Source organism: Hypanus sabinus, chromosome 8, assembly GCF_030144855.1.
Source record: "Hypanus sabinus isolate sHypSab1 chromosome 8, sHypSab1.hap1, whole genome shotgun sequence".
NCBI lineage: Eukaryota > Metazoa > Chordata > Chondrichthyes > Myliobatiformes > Dasyatidae > Hypanus > Hypanus sabinus.
The window spans coordinates 84430788-84447876 of record NC_082713.1 but is presented as its reverse complement, the minus strand read 5'-3'; the positions used below and the strand labels follow the sequence as shown (position 1 = coordinate 84447876).

At 39.8% G+C, this 17089-nt stretch overlaps 1 protein-coding gene across 1 annotated transcript in view; it reads left to right on the top strand.

Annotated features, from left to right (window-relative positions):
* The window catches only part of si:ch211-26b3.4 (connector enhancer of kinase suppressor of ras 2), a 911874-nt gene that overhangs the window by 396259 nt on the left and 498526 nt on the right, over positions 1-17089 (top strand). The window contains exon 4 of the mRNA XM_059977444.1: positions 3984-4071. Coding sequence (XP_059833427.1) covers positions 3984-4071 — 88 coding nt within the window. The remainder of the gene's footprint in view (positions 1-3983; positions 4072-17089) is intronic.

Here is a 17089-nt window from a genome sequence, read left to right as displayed (position 1 = left end):
TTGTCCCAGATCCAACCTCCCTTTTCCTATGAATCTTGGAAAACATTGGAGCTTCCTGTCTGGGCTAAACTTTCTTGTATGTGAATTCCATCAGTCAGGATCCCACCTTGCCAGAATGCCAAAGTCACATATTACCTTCTAAGTAGCCAAAATCATTGTAACCTATTCAGCTTATCCCTTTCAGCAAACTGTAAAATAGTTGTTCACCCCATCCTTTCCCAACCTCTATTCTATTGTTTAATTGTGTGGACGTTACTGATTGTGCAATTAAATTAAATGGTAATATCTCTGTAAGCATCTTGTCTATGCTTCCAACCTCTCAAGACAGTTATATTCCTGAAGGCAAGGAGAATTTTGGGGAATTTTCTTCTTGTTCATGAGAGGCAGAAATTACAGTGAGTAATTTGTACCTAAGTCCTGACTTCAAAGGGATTCAAAAGCAAGAAATGTTCAATCTAAAATTCTTTCAGTGGGAGAAATTGAAAGTTGATGACCATTGGGAATTTTAATGACTGGAAGTCCATGTGCTATGTTGTTTTGCAAGCCGCCATGCTGGCTGTATTACTTCTTGTAGCAATGTCAATGATTTGGACAAATATAAGAGTCATTTTCAGAATTTTCTTTGGTTTTGCACTAAAGAAAAAAATTTATTGGCCACAGGAAGATAATATTGGAATGAATGAACAGGCAAAATTGTGCAAGAGGGAATTTTTCTCCAGCCCAAATTTATGGTAATTAATTTGAGATGGCAGAGCCAGGCAATGGAAAGCACTGCAAATGGCAGGTTACTGAAGTTTAGGGTCACTTTGGGTTCTGGGGAAAGCTGTTGGTGCATATGCTCACTTACCTGTATAAGTGGCAGGAGAAATTGTGCCTTGGTGGTTGAGGCAGAGAGTGTAGAAGCAGAGATGCTGAGCTTGAAATGCTTTGCACACCACTTGGCCTGCAATGAGAGTGCTACATACATTCTGGTCATCTCCTCGTGGGAAGGATCTGACAGTGTAGGTAAACTTTACAAAGATGTTCCCAGAGCTGGAGAACCTGTGTTTTGTTAGGCTGGGTTATTTGAAATGAAATAAACTGAGGGAAGTTAAACTTAAAGATAACACAGTAGACAGAGCTCTTGGGACAAACCTGTTTCCGTTCACAGAGAGCTAAGATTTAACTTTGACTTAAGTTATTTGATTGAAGGACCAGGGAGGGAAAAAATCACTTAAAATGCAATGAGGATCAGCAACTGACTTCCTGAAAGGTAACGTCCATTTTAATCCCACTATCTTTCTTCTCTGTATTTAAAAAAACTTTCCCAAAGCCACCCTTAAGATCTAAGTTTCTTAAAATCTCTGCTTCTAGTTTGGCACCAATTCCATGAGCATTATGATGTAGTAGAGAACATAAAAATGCAATTTGTTGTTGATTTAGGAAGGTCAAACTATTAAAATAAGACCATAAGACAACAGGAGCAGAATTAGGCCTTTCGTCCCATTAAGTCTGCTCCACCATTCCATCATAGCTGATTTCTTATCCCTCTCTACCCACTGTCATGCCTTCTCCCCATAAGCTTTGATGCTGTTAATAATCAAGAACCTAGCAACCTCTGCTTTAAATATACCCAATGACTTGGTCTCCACAGCCAGCTGTGGCAATGATTTCAACAGATTCCGGCGAAAGAAGTTCCTCCTCAACCCTGTTCTAAAGGGATGATCTTGTATTCTGAATCTATGCCCTCTGGTTCTAGACTCCCCTGGTATAGGAAACATCCCCTCCACATCCACTCTATCTAGGCTTTTCGATAGGTTTCAGTGAGATCCCCTCATTCTTCTAAATTCCAGTGAATACAGGCCCAGAGCCATCAAACACTCCTCATACATTCCTGGGATCATCCTCGGAAACCTCCTCTGGATCCTCTCCAATACCAACACATCTTTTCTTAGATAAGGGGCCCAAATCTGCTCACAACACTCCAGATGCATTCTGACCAATACCTTATAAAGTCTCTGCATTACATCCTTGCTTGTATATTCTAGTCCTCTTGAAATTATTGATTATGTTGCATTTGTCTTCCTTACCACCAACTCAACCTGCAAGTTCACCTTTAGGGAATCCTCCATGAGGACTCCCAAGTTCCTGTGCACCTCTGATTCCTGAATTTCTTTCCCATTTAGAAAATAGACTGTCTTTATTCCTTCTATCAAAATTCATGACCATACACTTCCCTTCATGATATTATTTCTACCACAACTTTGCCCGTCTCCTAATTTGTATGTCTTTCCGCAGACTTCCTGCTTCCTCAACACTAACTGCCCCTCCACCTGTCAGCAACAAATTCTGCCACAAAGCCATCAATTCCCTCATCCAAATCATTGATGAATAAAGTGAAAAGAAGCAGTCCCTAAATCAACCCCTACAGAACACCACTGGTCACCGTTAGTCAACCAGAAAAGGCCTTCTTTATTCTGATTCATTGCCTCCTGCCAGTTAGCTAATTTTCTATCCATGCTAGTATCTTTCCTGTTATACCATGGGCTCTTATCTTGTTTAGCTGCCTCATGTGAGGCACCTTGTCAAAGGCCTTCTGAAAATCCAAGTATGCAACATCCATTGACTCTCTTTTGACAATCCTGTCTGTTACTTCCTCCAAGAATTTCAAGAGATTTGTCAAGCAAGATTTCCCCTAATTGAAACCATGCCGATTTGGGCCCATTTTATCATATTTTTCCAAGTAGCCTACAACATGCTCCTTAATAATGGACTGCAATATCTTACCAATCATTGAAGTAAGGCTAACAGGTCCAGGATCTCGTAACATTTGCCTCCCTCCCTCCCTTCTTCTTAAAGAATGGAGTGACATTTGAAATTTTCCAGTCCTCTAGAACCAGTCCAGAATAAGCCAGTCCAGTCAGGGGAGAGGAGTTACCTTAATCCAACTGTTTTGTGCTTGATGTGGGTGCAATGTGATCATAAGATCTACTGCCTGTGATAACTTACAGCCCAAAAGGAAACTATTTTCCATTTGTGCTTATGTCTGCCTTACTGCTCGATTGACCACTTTCCTCATATGTCTTGGACAAGTGACCTTGTGCAAGCTTGAAAGCTTTCATGGTCAGTTCCTGTTCCCAAACTGATTGCTTTGAAATCTCTAAGGGCTATTTTAATATTGACAAATGTACAGAGAATTAAGAAGTGGAGTAGGCCGCCTGGCCCTTTAAGCCTTTTCTGCTGACAATATGTTCATGACACCAGGTCTCAACTCTTCTTTGTACCAGTTGCCCATAGCCCTCAATCCCCCTATATTTCTACCACCACTTAAATATTTCTAATCATCTATCCTGCATCACACCTAGTCAGACCAGTATGTGATCCTGTTTTAATACAGAGGTTATTGAATTTGTCAGAAGTACATTCAATTGACTGAGAACATCAGCTTGATGTCTTGACCCAAGGGTTCAGAAGATATTTTCAGAAGATGTGACCAGGGAGGGTGATTCACTTCTTAGGGAAATGTTTGAAAAATTAGTTGGATGCTTCTTGGAAAACAGATTTGCTATGCAAAATGATGGGTTATTATTCAAAGGTATAAATTTAAAATAATTTCCCAAAACTCTGGAGATTATGGGGTGTGATATTTGTACTCAGAGTTATTAGGATCAGGGATTATCTGCCTGAAAAGGTGATTAAAGCTGATTCTGGGAATATTTTGAAGAGGCTGCTGGATAGCTAGTCAAAGCGGAAGAAAGTGAGGGCACATAATTTCTTTTCCAAGGATCCCCACAGCCAGAGTGGGTGGATTATATTAGTGGGCAGAGTGGAACAGCTCCTTGCCATAAGTTTTCTGATTCCATGAATTAAGATAATAATTGAAAATTATTTATATAATACATGCTATATAAACTATACAATAGATGTATCTGTAATTTACTAAATGTAGTTACATGGGAGAAAGACTGTCCAATCAGAATTCATTATTATTTGCTATGTTCTAGGTCGCCATTTGTTAGTGTGACAGAATATTCACTTCTGAAAAACAACATTGTTCAGCTGTGCCTGGAACTAACAACCATTGTACAACAAGTAAGTTTTATCCCCAGGATTATATTGAGGCACAATGCCCTGTATCCCATTTTTACTAAATGAGATATTTCTTTGTTTTCAGTAATATAACATGTGTAATTATTTAACTTGTAAATGTGTTTGTGATTTGATAGTTAATTGTCCAGAGGATACACAAATCAAGGATGTCAATATACTGATATGCAATTTTTTTTGAACAGGACATCAAATATTATATCACAATTATAAAATAATAAATCCTTGGGCATAGAAGATTGAGAGGAGATTTGATAGAGGTACATAAAATTATGCGGGATATAGATAGGAAAAATGCAAGCAAGACTTTTCCACTGAGTTTGGGTGGGTCTACAACTCAAGGTCAAAAGGTGAAAAGTTTAAGAGAAACATGAGAGGAAACTTCTTCACGTAGAGGCTTGTGAGAGTGTAGATGAGCTGCCAGCACAAGTGGTGCATGCGAGCTCAATTTCAAAGTTTAAGAGAAGTTTGTATTGGTATATGGATGGTAGGAGAGTGGAGAGCTATGGTCCTGATGCAGGTTGATGGGATTAGGCAGTTTAAATGGTTTTGACATTGATTAGATGGGCTGAAAGGCCTATTTCTACGCTGTACTTCTCTATGACTCTATGACTCCATGACTATAACACATCAGAAATCAGCTGATGTCACTTGGAATTCCGTTCATGATTATTGGCCTTTTCCTCTGAAAGAAACTGAATTTTAAATAGTGAATGAACACATGAACTTCAAGAGTTGATAATGTTGGTGATCAAGTGGACGGTTTGGTATTATTAGTTTCTTGGGTTTTGAAGTTGTAGGAATAGCTGCATGATTTAGACGGGGTAGGGGCACCTGGTTTAAGATTCCACCTCCGTGGGTCTGCTTTGTTGACTGTCAGCTGCTCTGGGACATTAGGAAGTTCAACAGATGTGTTCTGTGGCTTTGGTGGTGTTGGACATGAGGGGAGATGGGTAGGAATTGTGGAGAGTACATCATTAATCTTCTCTTGGAATGGAAGCTCTCAGAGTGCTTTAGGTCTGATTTTAGATCTGACAATCATCCTTGCAGTTTATCAATTACCTTCACATACTAGCTTTTTCTACATTAGGCTGCTTCATACATTTGTTTAAACACATGGAATGAACAATCTGTTATTTACCTCCTGGGTTAAACTGCATATAGAATGAAATACCCAGATCTCATAAATAATGTAAATTATCCCAAAATGAAATTGATATGAAGGAGGAAATATTTTGAGATGAATTGTACATTTATTGCATTTTTTTAAAATGTTTGAAAAAGCAGAGCTTAACTTTGGTTAGTAAATTAATTTGTGTTGCATTTGACTTAAATTTGCCTGGTTTTGAATTCTTTGAACTAAATCATTCAAAAAGGTTTTATTTCCATAAGACCAAAAGACAAAGGAATTGTATTAGGCCATTTGGCCCATTGAGTCAAGCCCGTTCTCCTGCCTTCACTCCAAAACCTTTGATATTCTTACCGATTAACAATCTATCAACCTGTGTGTTAAATATACCAATTGACCTGGCCTCCACAACTATCTGTAGCAATGAATTCCACAGAATCACAACTCTCTGGCAAAAGAAATTCCTCTTAATCTCTTTTCTAAAAGGATATCCTACTACACCGAGGCTTTCCCTTCTGGTCCCACACTCTCCCACTAATGGAAATAAATTTTCAATGTCCACTGCCTCTAGGCCTTTCAGTATTCAGTAGGTTTCAATATGATGTCTCCTATTTCTTCTGAACTCTAGCATGTACAGTTCAAAGTATAATTCTTCTATCAGAGTACATGCATATCACCACATATAACCCTGAGATTCTTTCTCTGCAGGCATACTTGGCAAATCTATAGAACAGTAACTATAAACAGGATCTATAAACTGTAAACATTCAGAACTGTAAAATGCAGATAAATAATTAATAAATAGCAATAAATAACAAGCATGAATTAACAAGATAAAAAAGTCTGAAATGAGTGTAGTTATCTCCTTTTGTTCAAGAGCCTGATGGTTGAGGGGTGGTAACTTTTCTTGAACTTGGTGGTGTGAGTCCCGAGGCACTTCTACCTACTGCCTGATGGCATGGCCTGGGCAGTGAGGATCTTTGATGATGGATGCTGCTTTTCTATGGCAACACTTCTCGTAGATGTGCTCAAAAGTTGGAGAGTTTTACCCTTGATGAACTGGGCCAAATCCCTTTTTGTAGGATTTTCCTCTGAAAGGCATTGGTGTTCCCATACCAGGCCATAATGCAGCCAATCCACCACAGATCTATAGAAGTTTGCCAAGGTTTTTAATGACATGGAGAATCTCTGCAGACTCCTGAGGAAGTAAAGGAGCTCTCGTGCTGTCTTTGCCATCATATTTATGTGATGGGTCTCGGACAGGTCCTTTGAGAAAGTGACACCCAAAAATTTAAAGTTACTAACCCTCTGCACTTCTGATGCTCTGATGATTACTGGCTCATGGTTTCCCTGGTTTCCCTCTCCTGAAGTCTACAATCAGTTCCTTGTTTTTATTCTCATTGAGTGGGAGTTTGTTGTTATTCTACCACTCAGCCACATTTTCAATCTCCCTCCTGTATGCTGATTCATCACCACCTTTGATGCGGCCCACAACAGTGGTGTCATTAGCAAACTTGTATATGGTGTTGGAGCTGTAGTTGACCACACAATTATAAATGTAAAGTGAGTAGAGCAGGGGGCTAAGTACACATCCCTGTGGTGTTCCAGCACTGATGGAGAATGTGGAGGAGATGTCTTTGCCAATCCAAACTGACAGGAGTCTACAAATGAGTAAATCCAGGATCCAGTGGCACAAGGGAGTATTTCAAGGATAATTCTTGTAAACCTCCTCAAGGCCCTCTTCAGTGCCATCACATCCTTTCTTAGATGCTTCCTGTCATTCATTGGTGATAAAGCGCAAACTTTAAAAAGAGCTTGGGAGCTTTTAGCTTTCTACTAGTAGGCTGAAATCAGCACAGGCCAATAAAGTGAAAGAGGTGGAAGCAGAGTGGCCATTATTAGAGTCTGCCAGTTGTTAGAGTGGTCCGGCTTTGGCTCAGCGAACTTGGGCAAGAATAGGCTTGGGCAAGCACAGACAGAGGATCAAAGTAAGAAAGTTTCTAGTAAGTTTTTTTCAGTTCGTAAACAGGTAGTGCACTGAGAATGGATCTGGAGGCAATGGTTTGTACTTTGTTTGAGATGTGGGAAATTTGGGAGGTCTCCAGTCTCCCTGATAACTACATCTGCATGGAGTTCATCGAGCTGCAGCTAGATGACCTTTGACTGATATGGGAAAATGAGAAGGTCAGCAGTGCTTCGCAACCTTTTTTAGCAAAACACCCCCCAAAGCACTTTAATATTTGCCAACACCCCTCCTAAAGCACCTTCCTATTTGTCAACACCCCTCTAGACACAACTATACTTTCCACCACCCCATTGTGTAAAAACATGTCCACCATATGCTAACATGAGAAAAAGAAATTGTGCTTTATATTTTTATTTGTCTTTAAACCTAGCTAACACAGTACCTGTGCACTGTACAGCAGCTTCAATAGCAATGTGATCCTTGAGCTCGATGGCTTTTAGCAAGAGTTGAAATATCTGCTCCAAGTTGTGAAAGCGAAAGCCCTAAGTCCCCATGTATAACAATTGTTCAAGCGGTTTCTGTTTTTTGTGAGTATATGGTTCACTGCACTGAAACCTCTTTCAACAAGGTAGGAGGATGGAAGTTCAATGAAAGGACCAGGAAACAGTGTAGCCATATCCTACAAAAGCTGACATTTTTGAAAAACATCTTTGCTTCTTCATCACTCTGGATTTCGATAATTTGTTCTTGCAAGCTTTCTTCCTGTTCCTCTTGCAAAGAAATGGGTTAATTACCCAGTCCACAGTTTCCTGATTTTTCAAGTCCTTGATTCAATTCTGAAAATCCTTCTTCAGTGACTGCAGGTGTAAGCAGTACTCTTGCAAATCGCTGTCTGTGAAAGAGAGTGCCATACCTGGGCAAGAATAGGCTTCAGGAAGCACAGGCAGAGAACTTCCTTCTCCCAATGTTTTGTTATACATTTCCAATTTTCTGATAAAAGTGAACACTGGACTTTTTAAACCTGGATTAAATGGTAATTCTCACCCTGCATGTTCATATTTAAAATGTTTATTTTGTCATATAGATCGGCTAGATCTCCACGTAGAAGTTCAATATTTTTTCCAAAGCTCTTGCTGACTTTGAGCAAAAATTCATCCATGGTGTCAAAAAGATGAAATGAACATTTTAAGCAGCAGCCTTTTGACAGCCAATGCACTTCAGTGTGAAGAAGCAAGCGTTCCAACATCATTATGTTGGCAAATCTGGCAAAATGCTCTGCTATTTAATGGAGGAGCGTTAATTTTGTTGATAACAGTTATTACACGAGTTATGCTTGAAAAAACTTGCTGGCAGATGTTTTTGGCTGTGAGATCTTGATAATGAATTACACAATAGATTGCAAACAGACTTGGAATTTCCTTTTTCATAAATGCCACTATACCAGCATGGTGACCTGTCGTACATGGTGTTCCATCTGTTGTACAAGAAATTAAGTTCCTAATCGGAATACTTTTATCCTCAATACACATTTTGAGCTCATCGTAGATAGTTTGTCTGTTGATATTAGTTTTTAACTTTTTACAAAAAAGAACCTCTGCATAAACTTTTCCATTTTTAATGAACTGTACATATGCCATTAGCAAAGCCTCATTATCTAGTTGACTCATCCAGTTGCATCCAACTTCTGTTTTTTGTAGCTTTGTGCATAGTTGATACTCAATGTCTTCACTCATTTCATCAATATGACGAGCTACATAGTTATTACTCAGAAGAATTGATTTTAAAATACTGGTATCCATTTTGAGAACGGTGATATAGCAGGCATTATTAATTTCTCAACAATTGTATGAGATTTCCACACTTTGCTATCATTTTGGTAATGTTATAAGAAGCAATGAGGCCACTATCGAAGTTAATTTTAGCTTTCTTGGCAGAAGACTCCGGTGTGCAACACTTTTCAAATGCTTCTTATATCTTCTGGAACTGAGTAATACCATAAGTAGTCTTTTCAGGATGTCCTTTACGGAAATGTTCCGGCAATCTTGATGGTTTCATGGCTTCATTAGACAGTACAGTATTATAAATAAGACATATAGGATGACGCTGATCTGATGGGAACAAAAAAAAAACCCCATACTCCAGGTGTGTAACATGGTATTACTGCACTTTGAGTTTCTGTTTCTTAGCAGGATTATATTTCAAAGCTTCACCAACTTCAGATTCTTAGTGATTGTGCCTTATGTATTTATCCATTCATTAAAAGGCTAAGAATAAAAAAAAACACAATCTGGGAGTGCCTATTGGAGGTTGATGATGGCAGTGAGTTGACACAATCGGTCCGGTCTTGTATTTCAAGTTAGGGTGCTGCTTCCTACTCCCCCCCACAAGAATGTTGAATGCCCCCCGACGACTTCTATTTCCCATAATGCCCCCTTAGGACACGTAACTGCACCCATTGGGAATCACTGAGCTATAGGCAGACAGTCACTCCTAAGTTGCAGGAGAGGGAAAGTGAATAGGCAGCCAGTGCAGGGTGCCCCTTAACAACAAGTATACTGCTTTGCATACTGCTGGTGGAGGAAGATGCACCATGCAGCTCTTTGGCACACTGAGTCTGACTCTGTGGCTCAGTAGGGAAGAGTGCAGTGGTGATAGGAAAAGAGAGGAGGTCCTGAAGAATATAAGGTGTTAGGCAGAATGCTGAAAAGCAAGACCTTCAAGGTAGTAATCCTTGCCTGTCCACATGCCAGAGAGAGAAAGAATAGGATGATTTGGTAGATTAATGTGTTTCAGAGGAAGTGGTGCAGGGAAGCTGTGATTCAGATTTCTGGACCATTGGAATCTCTTCTGGGGAATGTATGACCTGTAAAAAAGGATGGGCTTGTTACACCTCAACCAGAGGGAACCCAATATCCTTGTGGAGAGGTTTGCTGGAGCTGTTGGGCAGGGTTTAAAATAATTTGGCATGGGGATGGAAATCAGAATGATGGAGCTGAGGATGGGGCAGTAGGTATACAACTAGATGCAGTGTGTAGTGAGAATGTGAGGACGGACAGGCAGATGATAGGGCAAAATTGCAGCTAGTGGGATGAATTAATGTGTAACAGCAGGCCAACTTCAAAGAGGGTGATGAATTCACTATTGAAGGTGTTATATTTAAGTGCGTGCAGTATCCAGAACAAGGTAGATAATCTTATTGTGCAGATAAATTGGCAGGTATGATATTATAGGTATCTCTGAATCGTGACTGAAAAAAGATCATTGTTGGGAGCTTAACATCCAAGGGTACACATTGTATCAAAGAGACAGACAGGTAGGCCAAGTGGGTAGGGTGGCAAAAAATGTGATAAACCCTTGGAAGGAGGTGAAAATAAAGGATGAGAAAATAAAGAATTCTAGTTGGTAGAGTTAAGAAACTGCAAGGGTAAAAAGACTCTGATGGGAGGACTCTGAATAGTAACCAGGAATTGGGGACAAATTACAATGGGAAATAGAAAAGGCATGCAAAAAGGGAAATGTTGTGATTATCATGGAGGATTTCAATATGCAGGTAGATGGGGAAAATCCAGTTGGTGCTGGATCCCAAGAGACAGAATTTGTAGAATCCTTACGAGATGGTATTTTGGAGCAGCTTGTAGTTAAGCCCATTTGGGGAATGACAATTCTGGATTGGGTGTTACGTAATGACCCAGATTTGATGAGAAAGCTAAGGTAAAGGAACCCTCAGGAGACAGTTAAGTTAATATGATAGAATTCACATTGCAGTTTGAAAAGCAGAAGATAAAATCAAATATATCAGTATTACAGTGGATTGAAGGGAATTACGAAGGCATGAGAGAGCAGCTGGCCAAAGTTGATAGGAAGGGGACGCTAGCAGGAATGATGATAGAGCAGCAATAGCTGGTGTTTATGGGGGAGTTTCAGAAGGTGCAGAAAGATGCATTCCAAAGATGAAGAAGTATTCCAAAGATGAAGAGGAACAGTCAACTGTGGCTATGAGGTAAAGTCAAAGACAGTAGAAAAGCAAGAAAGAGTGTATATAATAGTGTAGAAATTAGTGGGAATATAGAGGTTTGGGAAGCTTTTAAAATCCGACAGAAAGCAGCATCCATAATCTGGGACCCCAACCAGCCAGTTTATACTCTTTTCTCACTGCTGCCATCAGGAAGAAGGCACAGGAGTCTCAGAACTCACAACACCAGGTTTAGGAATAATTATTACTCCTCAGTGAAGTTATTAGTCCCTCTTGAAACAGAGAGGAAAACTTCACTTGCCACATCACTGAACTTACAGACTTACTTTCAAGGAGTCTTCAACTCATGATCTTGATATTAATTGCTTATTTATTATTATCATTTATATTTTTTGGTTTTGTATTTGCACAGTTGGTTGTCCTGTGTATACTGACTGTTTGGCCTGTTGGGTGCAGTATTTCATTAGTTCTTCTTTTGGTTATTGGGTTTATTAAGCATGCCTGCAAGAATATGAATTTCAGGGTTGTGTTTGGTGACATATATGTACATCAATAACAAATTTACTGTATGTAAACTTTTAAATTTGAACTTTAAAAAATATAGAGAAAAAATGAAACATGAAGGTAAGTTAACCAGTAATACAAGAGATCACAAATAATCTTTTCAGATAAAGAATAAAAGAGAGTGAGTGGATATTGGACTGCTATGTTGGAGAGGTAGTAAAGGAGGACAATGAAATGGCTAACAAACTTAATAAGTATTTTGTGTCAGTCTTCACTGTGGAAGGCACTAGCAGAATCTCAGACATGTTAGTGTCAGGGGGCAGAAGTGAGTGTCATTATACTTACTATAGAGAAGGTGCTTGGGAAACTGAAACGCCTGAAGATAGTTAAGTCACATGGACCAGATGGACTAATCCCCAGGGTTCTGAAAGAGGAAGCTGAAAAGATTGTGCAGGCACTCACAATCATCTTTCAAGAATCACTAGATTCTGGAGTGGTTCTGCAGGACTGGAACATTATAAATGTTATTCAACTCTTTGAGGAAAGGAAGCTGAAGAAAATAAATGATAAGCCAGTTAGCCTGACTTCAGTGGTTGGAAAATGTTGGAATCTGTTATAAGGATAAGGTTTTAGGCAGCTTGGAGGAATATGGTAAAATAGGCCAAAGTCAAAGTGGTTTTCTGAAGGGGAAATCATGCCTGACAAGTCTGCTAGAATTCTTCGAGGGAATAACAGGCAAGATAAACAAAAGTGAGTTAGTGGGTGTTGTTTTCTTGGATTTTCAGAAGGCCTTTGACAAAGAGCTGCTCATGAAACTGCTTCACAAGATAAGAATCCATGGTATTCCAAGAAAGGAACTTGCATGTATAGATGATGCCTGACTGACAGGAGGCCAAGAATCTGAATAAAGGGGGCTTTTTCTGGTTGGCTGGCAGTGATTAGTGTGGTTCTGCAGGGCTTGTATGTCAATGATTTGGGTGAAGTCAAGTTTGTGGATGATATGAAGATAGATGGAGGGACAGGTAGGGTTGTGGAAGAGGGTGTTTCAGGAAGGACTTGGACAGATTGGAGGAATGGGCTATGAAGAGGCATTTGGAATATAAAGTAGTTGGAATATCACTTTAGCAATCTCTTTTGTTTTCTTTTTCTTTTTACAATATTTTTATTCAGAAGATAAAAATACAAGATTTACAAAGTGCAACACATAGATACATCTCAACATAACTTGTGTACATTCATATATTGTAATAAAATTGATCAAAATGTTATAGCATAAAGGTATACCACTCTGTAATCAAAAATTTAAAGATAAGTCATACATCATAAAATAAATTTTTTATATAAAAAAGTCAACCCCCTACCAATTACCAAAGAAAAAAGCTGATGGATGACAATGGATAATTAGAAAAAAAAACATATTCACTTAAGAAGAGAAGATAAAAATATACATACAAGTCTGTGCACTGTTAAACTTTATAAATTGGAAAAATAGTTTAGGAAAGGTCCCCAAATATCATAAAAAGATTGTTTCGAATTTAAGACTAAGCAGTAGATCTCTTCTAAATTTAAATAAGACATAATATCACGTAGCCATAGAAGATGTGTAGGAGGGGTAGACTCCTTCCATTTAAGCAAGTTTTTCTTACTATTTCCAGCTGTATTGCTGCCAATTGTAATTTTCAGAAAAAGAAATTGTTTTCCCAGAAAGGGATTAAAACCAAAAGCAGTTACATAGACTATGAGGTTGCTAACTGCTGTTTCTGTGCTAGGAGAAGCAGTCAAGGTTGTGCCATGACTTGAGCCAGACCTTGAAAGTGATGGGTGCAAAGATGATAAGAGCCTTAATCTATAGAAATTAGGTTTCACCAGCTTTTGGTTCATAAACCATGTGGCACAACCAATGAACTCACTTGATGTGAAATGGGATAAAAAGCCATAGATGTACTTTAACTGTTTGCAAATATATTCATAGTGGGCTTCCTCCTGATCGAGGTACCAGCAGTCAAATTGCAGTGCTTTGACTATGTACAGAGAATGCAAATTCATATATGTCTTGCCAAAACAATGGCTCTTGAAAAATCATGTTAGCAGATGCTGTTTATAAGTTTTCAATTAGCATTCCATTTTCAAACCCTGGTGATATGCTTGTCCTTTTCTTTTTTTCTGCAAGTGAATAGTGAGTATTTTAGGCCATGTATGAACAATTCACTTTCCACCGGCATGACGTATGATGTCATTAGTTGGATGACTGTCAATGTGCTAAAGTGTAGAGCACACAGAATTGCCTGGGTCATTTGGTTTCAATAAGCTTCAACAACTTTCAATAGGTGCATTTAATGTCAGAGAAATGTACATCTTGAATTTCTTTTTCTTCACAAACATCCGCAAAAACAGAGGACTGCCCCAAAGAATGAATGACAGTTCAATGTTAGAACCCCAAAGCCCCCCCAGCTCCCCCTCCCACACATAAACAGCAGCAAAGCAAGGATTCCCCCCTCCCCAGCCAGCAAAAATGCATCAGCATCCAACATCGAGGACTCAAGCATGCAGCAAAGCATCAATAAAGACAGACTAGCAGTTCCCCAAAGACTACTCATTCACCCGGTATTTGACATACCACAGGCTCTCTCCCTAATAAAGGAGAAAGAGGTGTCCCTGTTTCACAGCGAGAGGGGAGACATAACAAAACAATTCACAGATTTATGATGTTAAAAGTCTGTTGCGTTGCTTTTTCCGAGCTCAGGGCCCAAAGAACTCAGGTTCCTGGGTACGCAGCTGGCAGCCAGCTCACCGCTTTCGATCTTCCTTATATCCCACGACACATCAGGCAGCAGCACTAGCCTTGGATCCACCCACTTCCAGAGCCACAAAAATCCGGCATCCTGAAGGCACACTAGTCCTCCAGGCCGTGTCCTTGGCGTATCAGAAAGCAGCCAGTCATGAGGCCTTCAGAGCAGGTCCCGAAAACAGCGTGTAACTCTAGGTCAAAAAAGGGATATCAAAGATAGGAATAGAGCTGCTTCCAAAGGAGTTGCCGTGAGGCACCATCACCCTCCTAAGTTCCTCCCATCAATTATTAGCACAATCCACCTCTGATAACATCACTTTAATGCTGTACATGACTTGCATTTAAAAGTATGAACATTGGGTCCAATTTCTAGGCTTAGGTTTCCGCACCCATGTTGATCTAAATAGCTACCAGTCAAGTCCAGTTTGCACATTGACATGTTGAGCGAATTTGGAAGGTGCCACTAATCCCTTTGTCCATCCAACTCAGCTTAGCCTTCCATGGGATAGCCAAACCTGAATCACCAGCCACAAGAATTCTTGATTAAAAATGGATCAAATCCAATTGGAATGCCGAAACACCAGCAACACAAAAGATTAAGTCTGATTGGCATATGTTGTTGTATTTAACTTTTAAGGGATCATCATATCAGGTCACTGAGTCACAGTGAAAAGTGGCCATTTAACATTCCATCCCTCACATCGCAGTTCTGTCCTACAATTCCATCCTACAATTTATCTACCTTACCAGTAATACTCCTTGCATTGAAATAACTAAACTTCAAAGATAACAATTAGTTTTATTTGTCACGTTAATATCGAAATATATGGGGACGTGCCATGGGCAGCCCACAAGTATCACCATGTTTTCAGCTCCAACATAGCCTGCCACAACTCACGAATTACTAATTCATAACTCTTTGGAATGTAGGAAAAAACTGGAGCACCTGGAGGAAACCCTCATGGTCACAGGGCTGATGAACACCAAATGCTTAGGTATTCATTAACCTGGCTTCACCTGTCCTTCCTTTCATCATTACATGACCTAGTGTCTAGATTCCCCTCAAACATTCCAGTTGCTGACATACTGTTCTGATTTCCATCCACACCACACTTATTAAATCTTCCAAGTAGCACTAGAAAATCTCCCCGCATGGTGCCCCTCCAATTTAGGTGCAACCAATCCTTCTAGCACAGGTCCTACCTGCTGTCGAGAATAATCCAATGAGCCATGTATCTGAGGCCTTCCCTCCTGCACTGACTCCTTAGCCACAAATGTAACTGCACTGTTTGCCGCATGGAACATAGAATAATCCTGAGATTAAAACCCTAGAGGCTCTGCTTTTTAACTTACTTCCTAACTCCCTAAATTCTCTTTGCAGGACCTCAGCTCTCTTGCTCCCTATAATGTTAGTACCTACATGGACCATTTCCATTAGCTGCTCACTCTCCTTCTTCTGAATGTCTGCTCAATGATATCCTTGACACTGCCTCTAACCAGGCAAGATACCATCCTGGTGTCTTGTTCATGGACGCAGAAACAACTATCTGTGCATTATCAATGTTGCTTGTCTGGTCCTCGGACCATCCAGCTGTACACTTATTATTTTCCCCTGAGAGCTATCCTCACCAATAATATCCAAATCATTACTTGTTTCGGGAGGAGGGGAGTAGCCACAGTTGTCACTTGCACTACCTACCTCTCCCTCCTGCTGCTCACCCTTTATTCTGACTGAACCTGTGATGTGATGATTTCCCAAAACTCCTATCTATAAAACCCTGTCTCTCAGTGAGTCCAAATGCAGCTCCATTTCATCCATGTAGACTGAAAGGAACTGCAATTGGACACACTTACTGCAGACATGGTTGTCAGGGTTACTCGAAACTTCCCTGATCTCCCACATCTCAGAGGAGCATATAAATCTACTGGCTAACAGTGCTGCCCCCTTTAACAACTATTGGAATAGAAAGGAAAACCTACCTTGCAGCTAGCCTCCTCACTGAAGCTCAGTATTCACCAACTTTTACTTCAACAGCAGTACTTCCAGCTGAAGGCTGTAGTTCTCAAAATGGCCGCTGTGCAAGATCCTGCCTTCTTTTCATTCATGGATAGTAAGCAGCTAAACAGTTTCTGACCTGAGACACACGTTTTAAACAGTCGCTACTGTGCATCCAGCCTTCTCAGCCACATTTTAATATTACATTGTAAAAATAAAACTATCTGGTTGTATTACTTTATATGTTTTATACATTCCTGCCAAGTGTTCACTTCTTATCATCTCCTTAAAATGATAATCAATTTTGAGTAGATTAGGTTGAGGGGTAGCCACAGCCAAAGGAGACCAAGGACTTTCTGCATTCTCCACAGCTGATAACTATGACAATATTAATCCCCAGGAGTGTACTGTTTCAGTGATAGGACACCACCCAGCTCCACTTTCTGTGTTTAATGGAAAAGGATTTGGACATTGGAAAGAATCTTACAGGCACAAATAACAGCAAAAAAAATAAATCAACTACTGGAAGAACTCAGCAGGTCAGGTAGTATCTGTGAAGGGAAACATAGAGTCAATATTTTGTTCAAGAACCTTCGTCTGGACGAGATAAAGGGTCTTGCTTGGAAACATCAACTGCTTATTTCCAC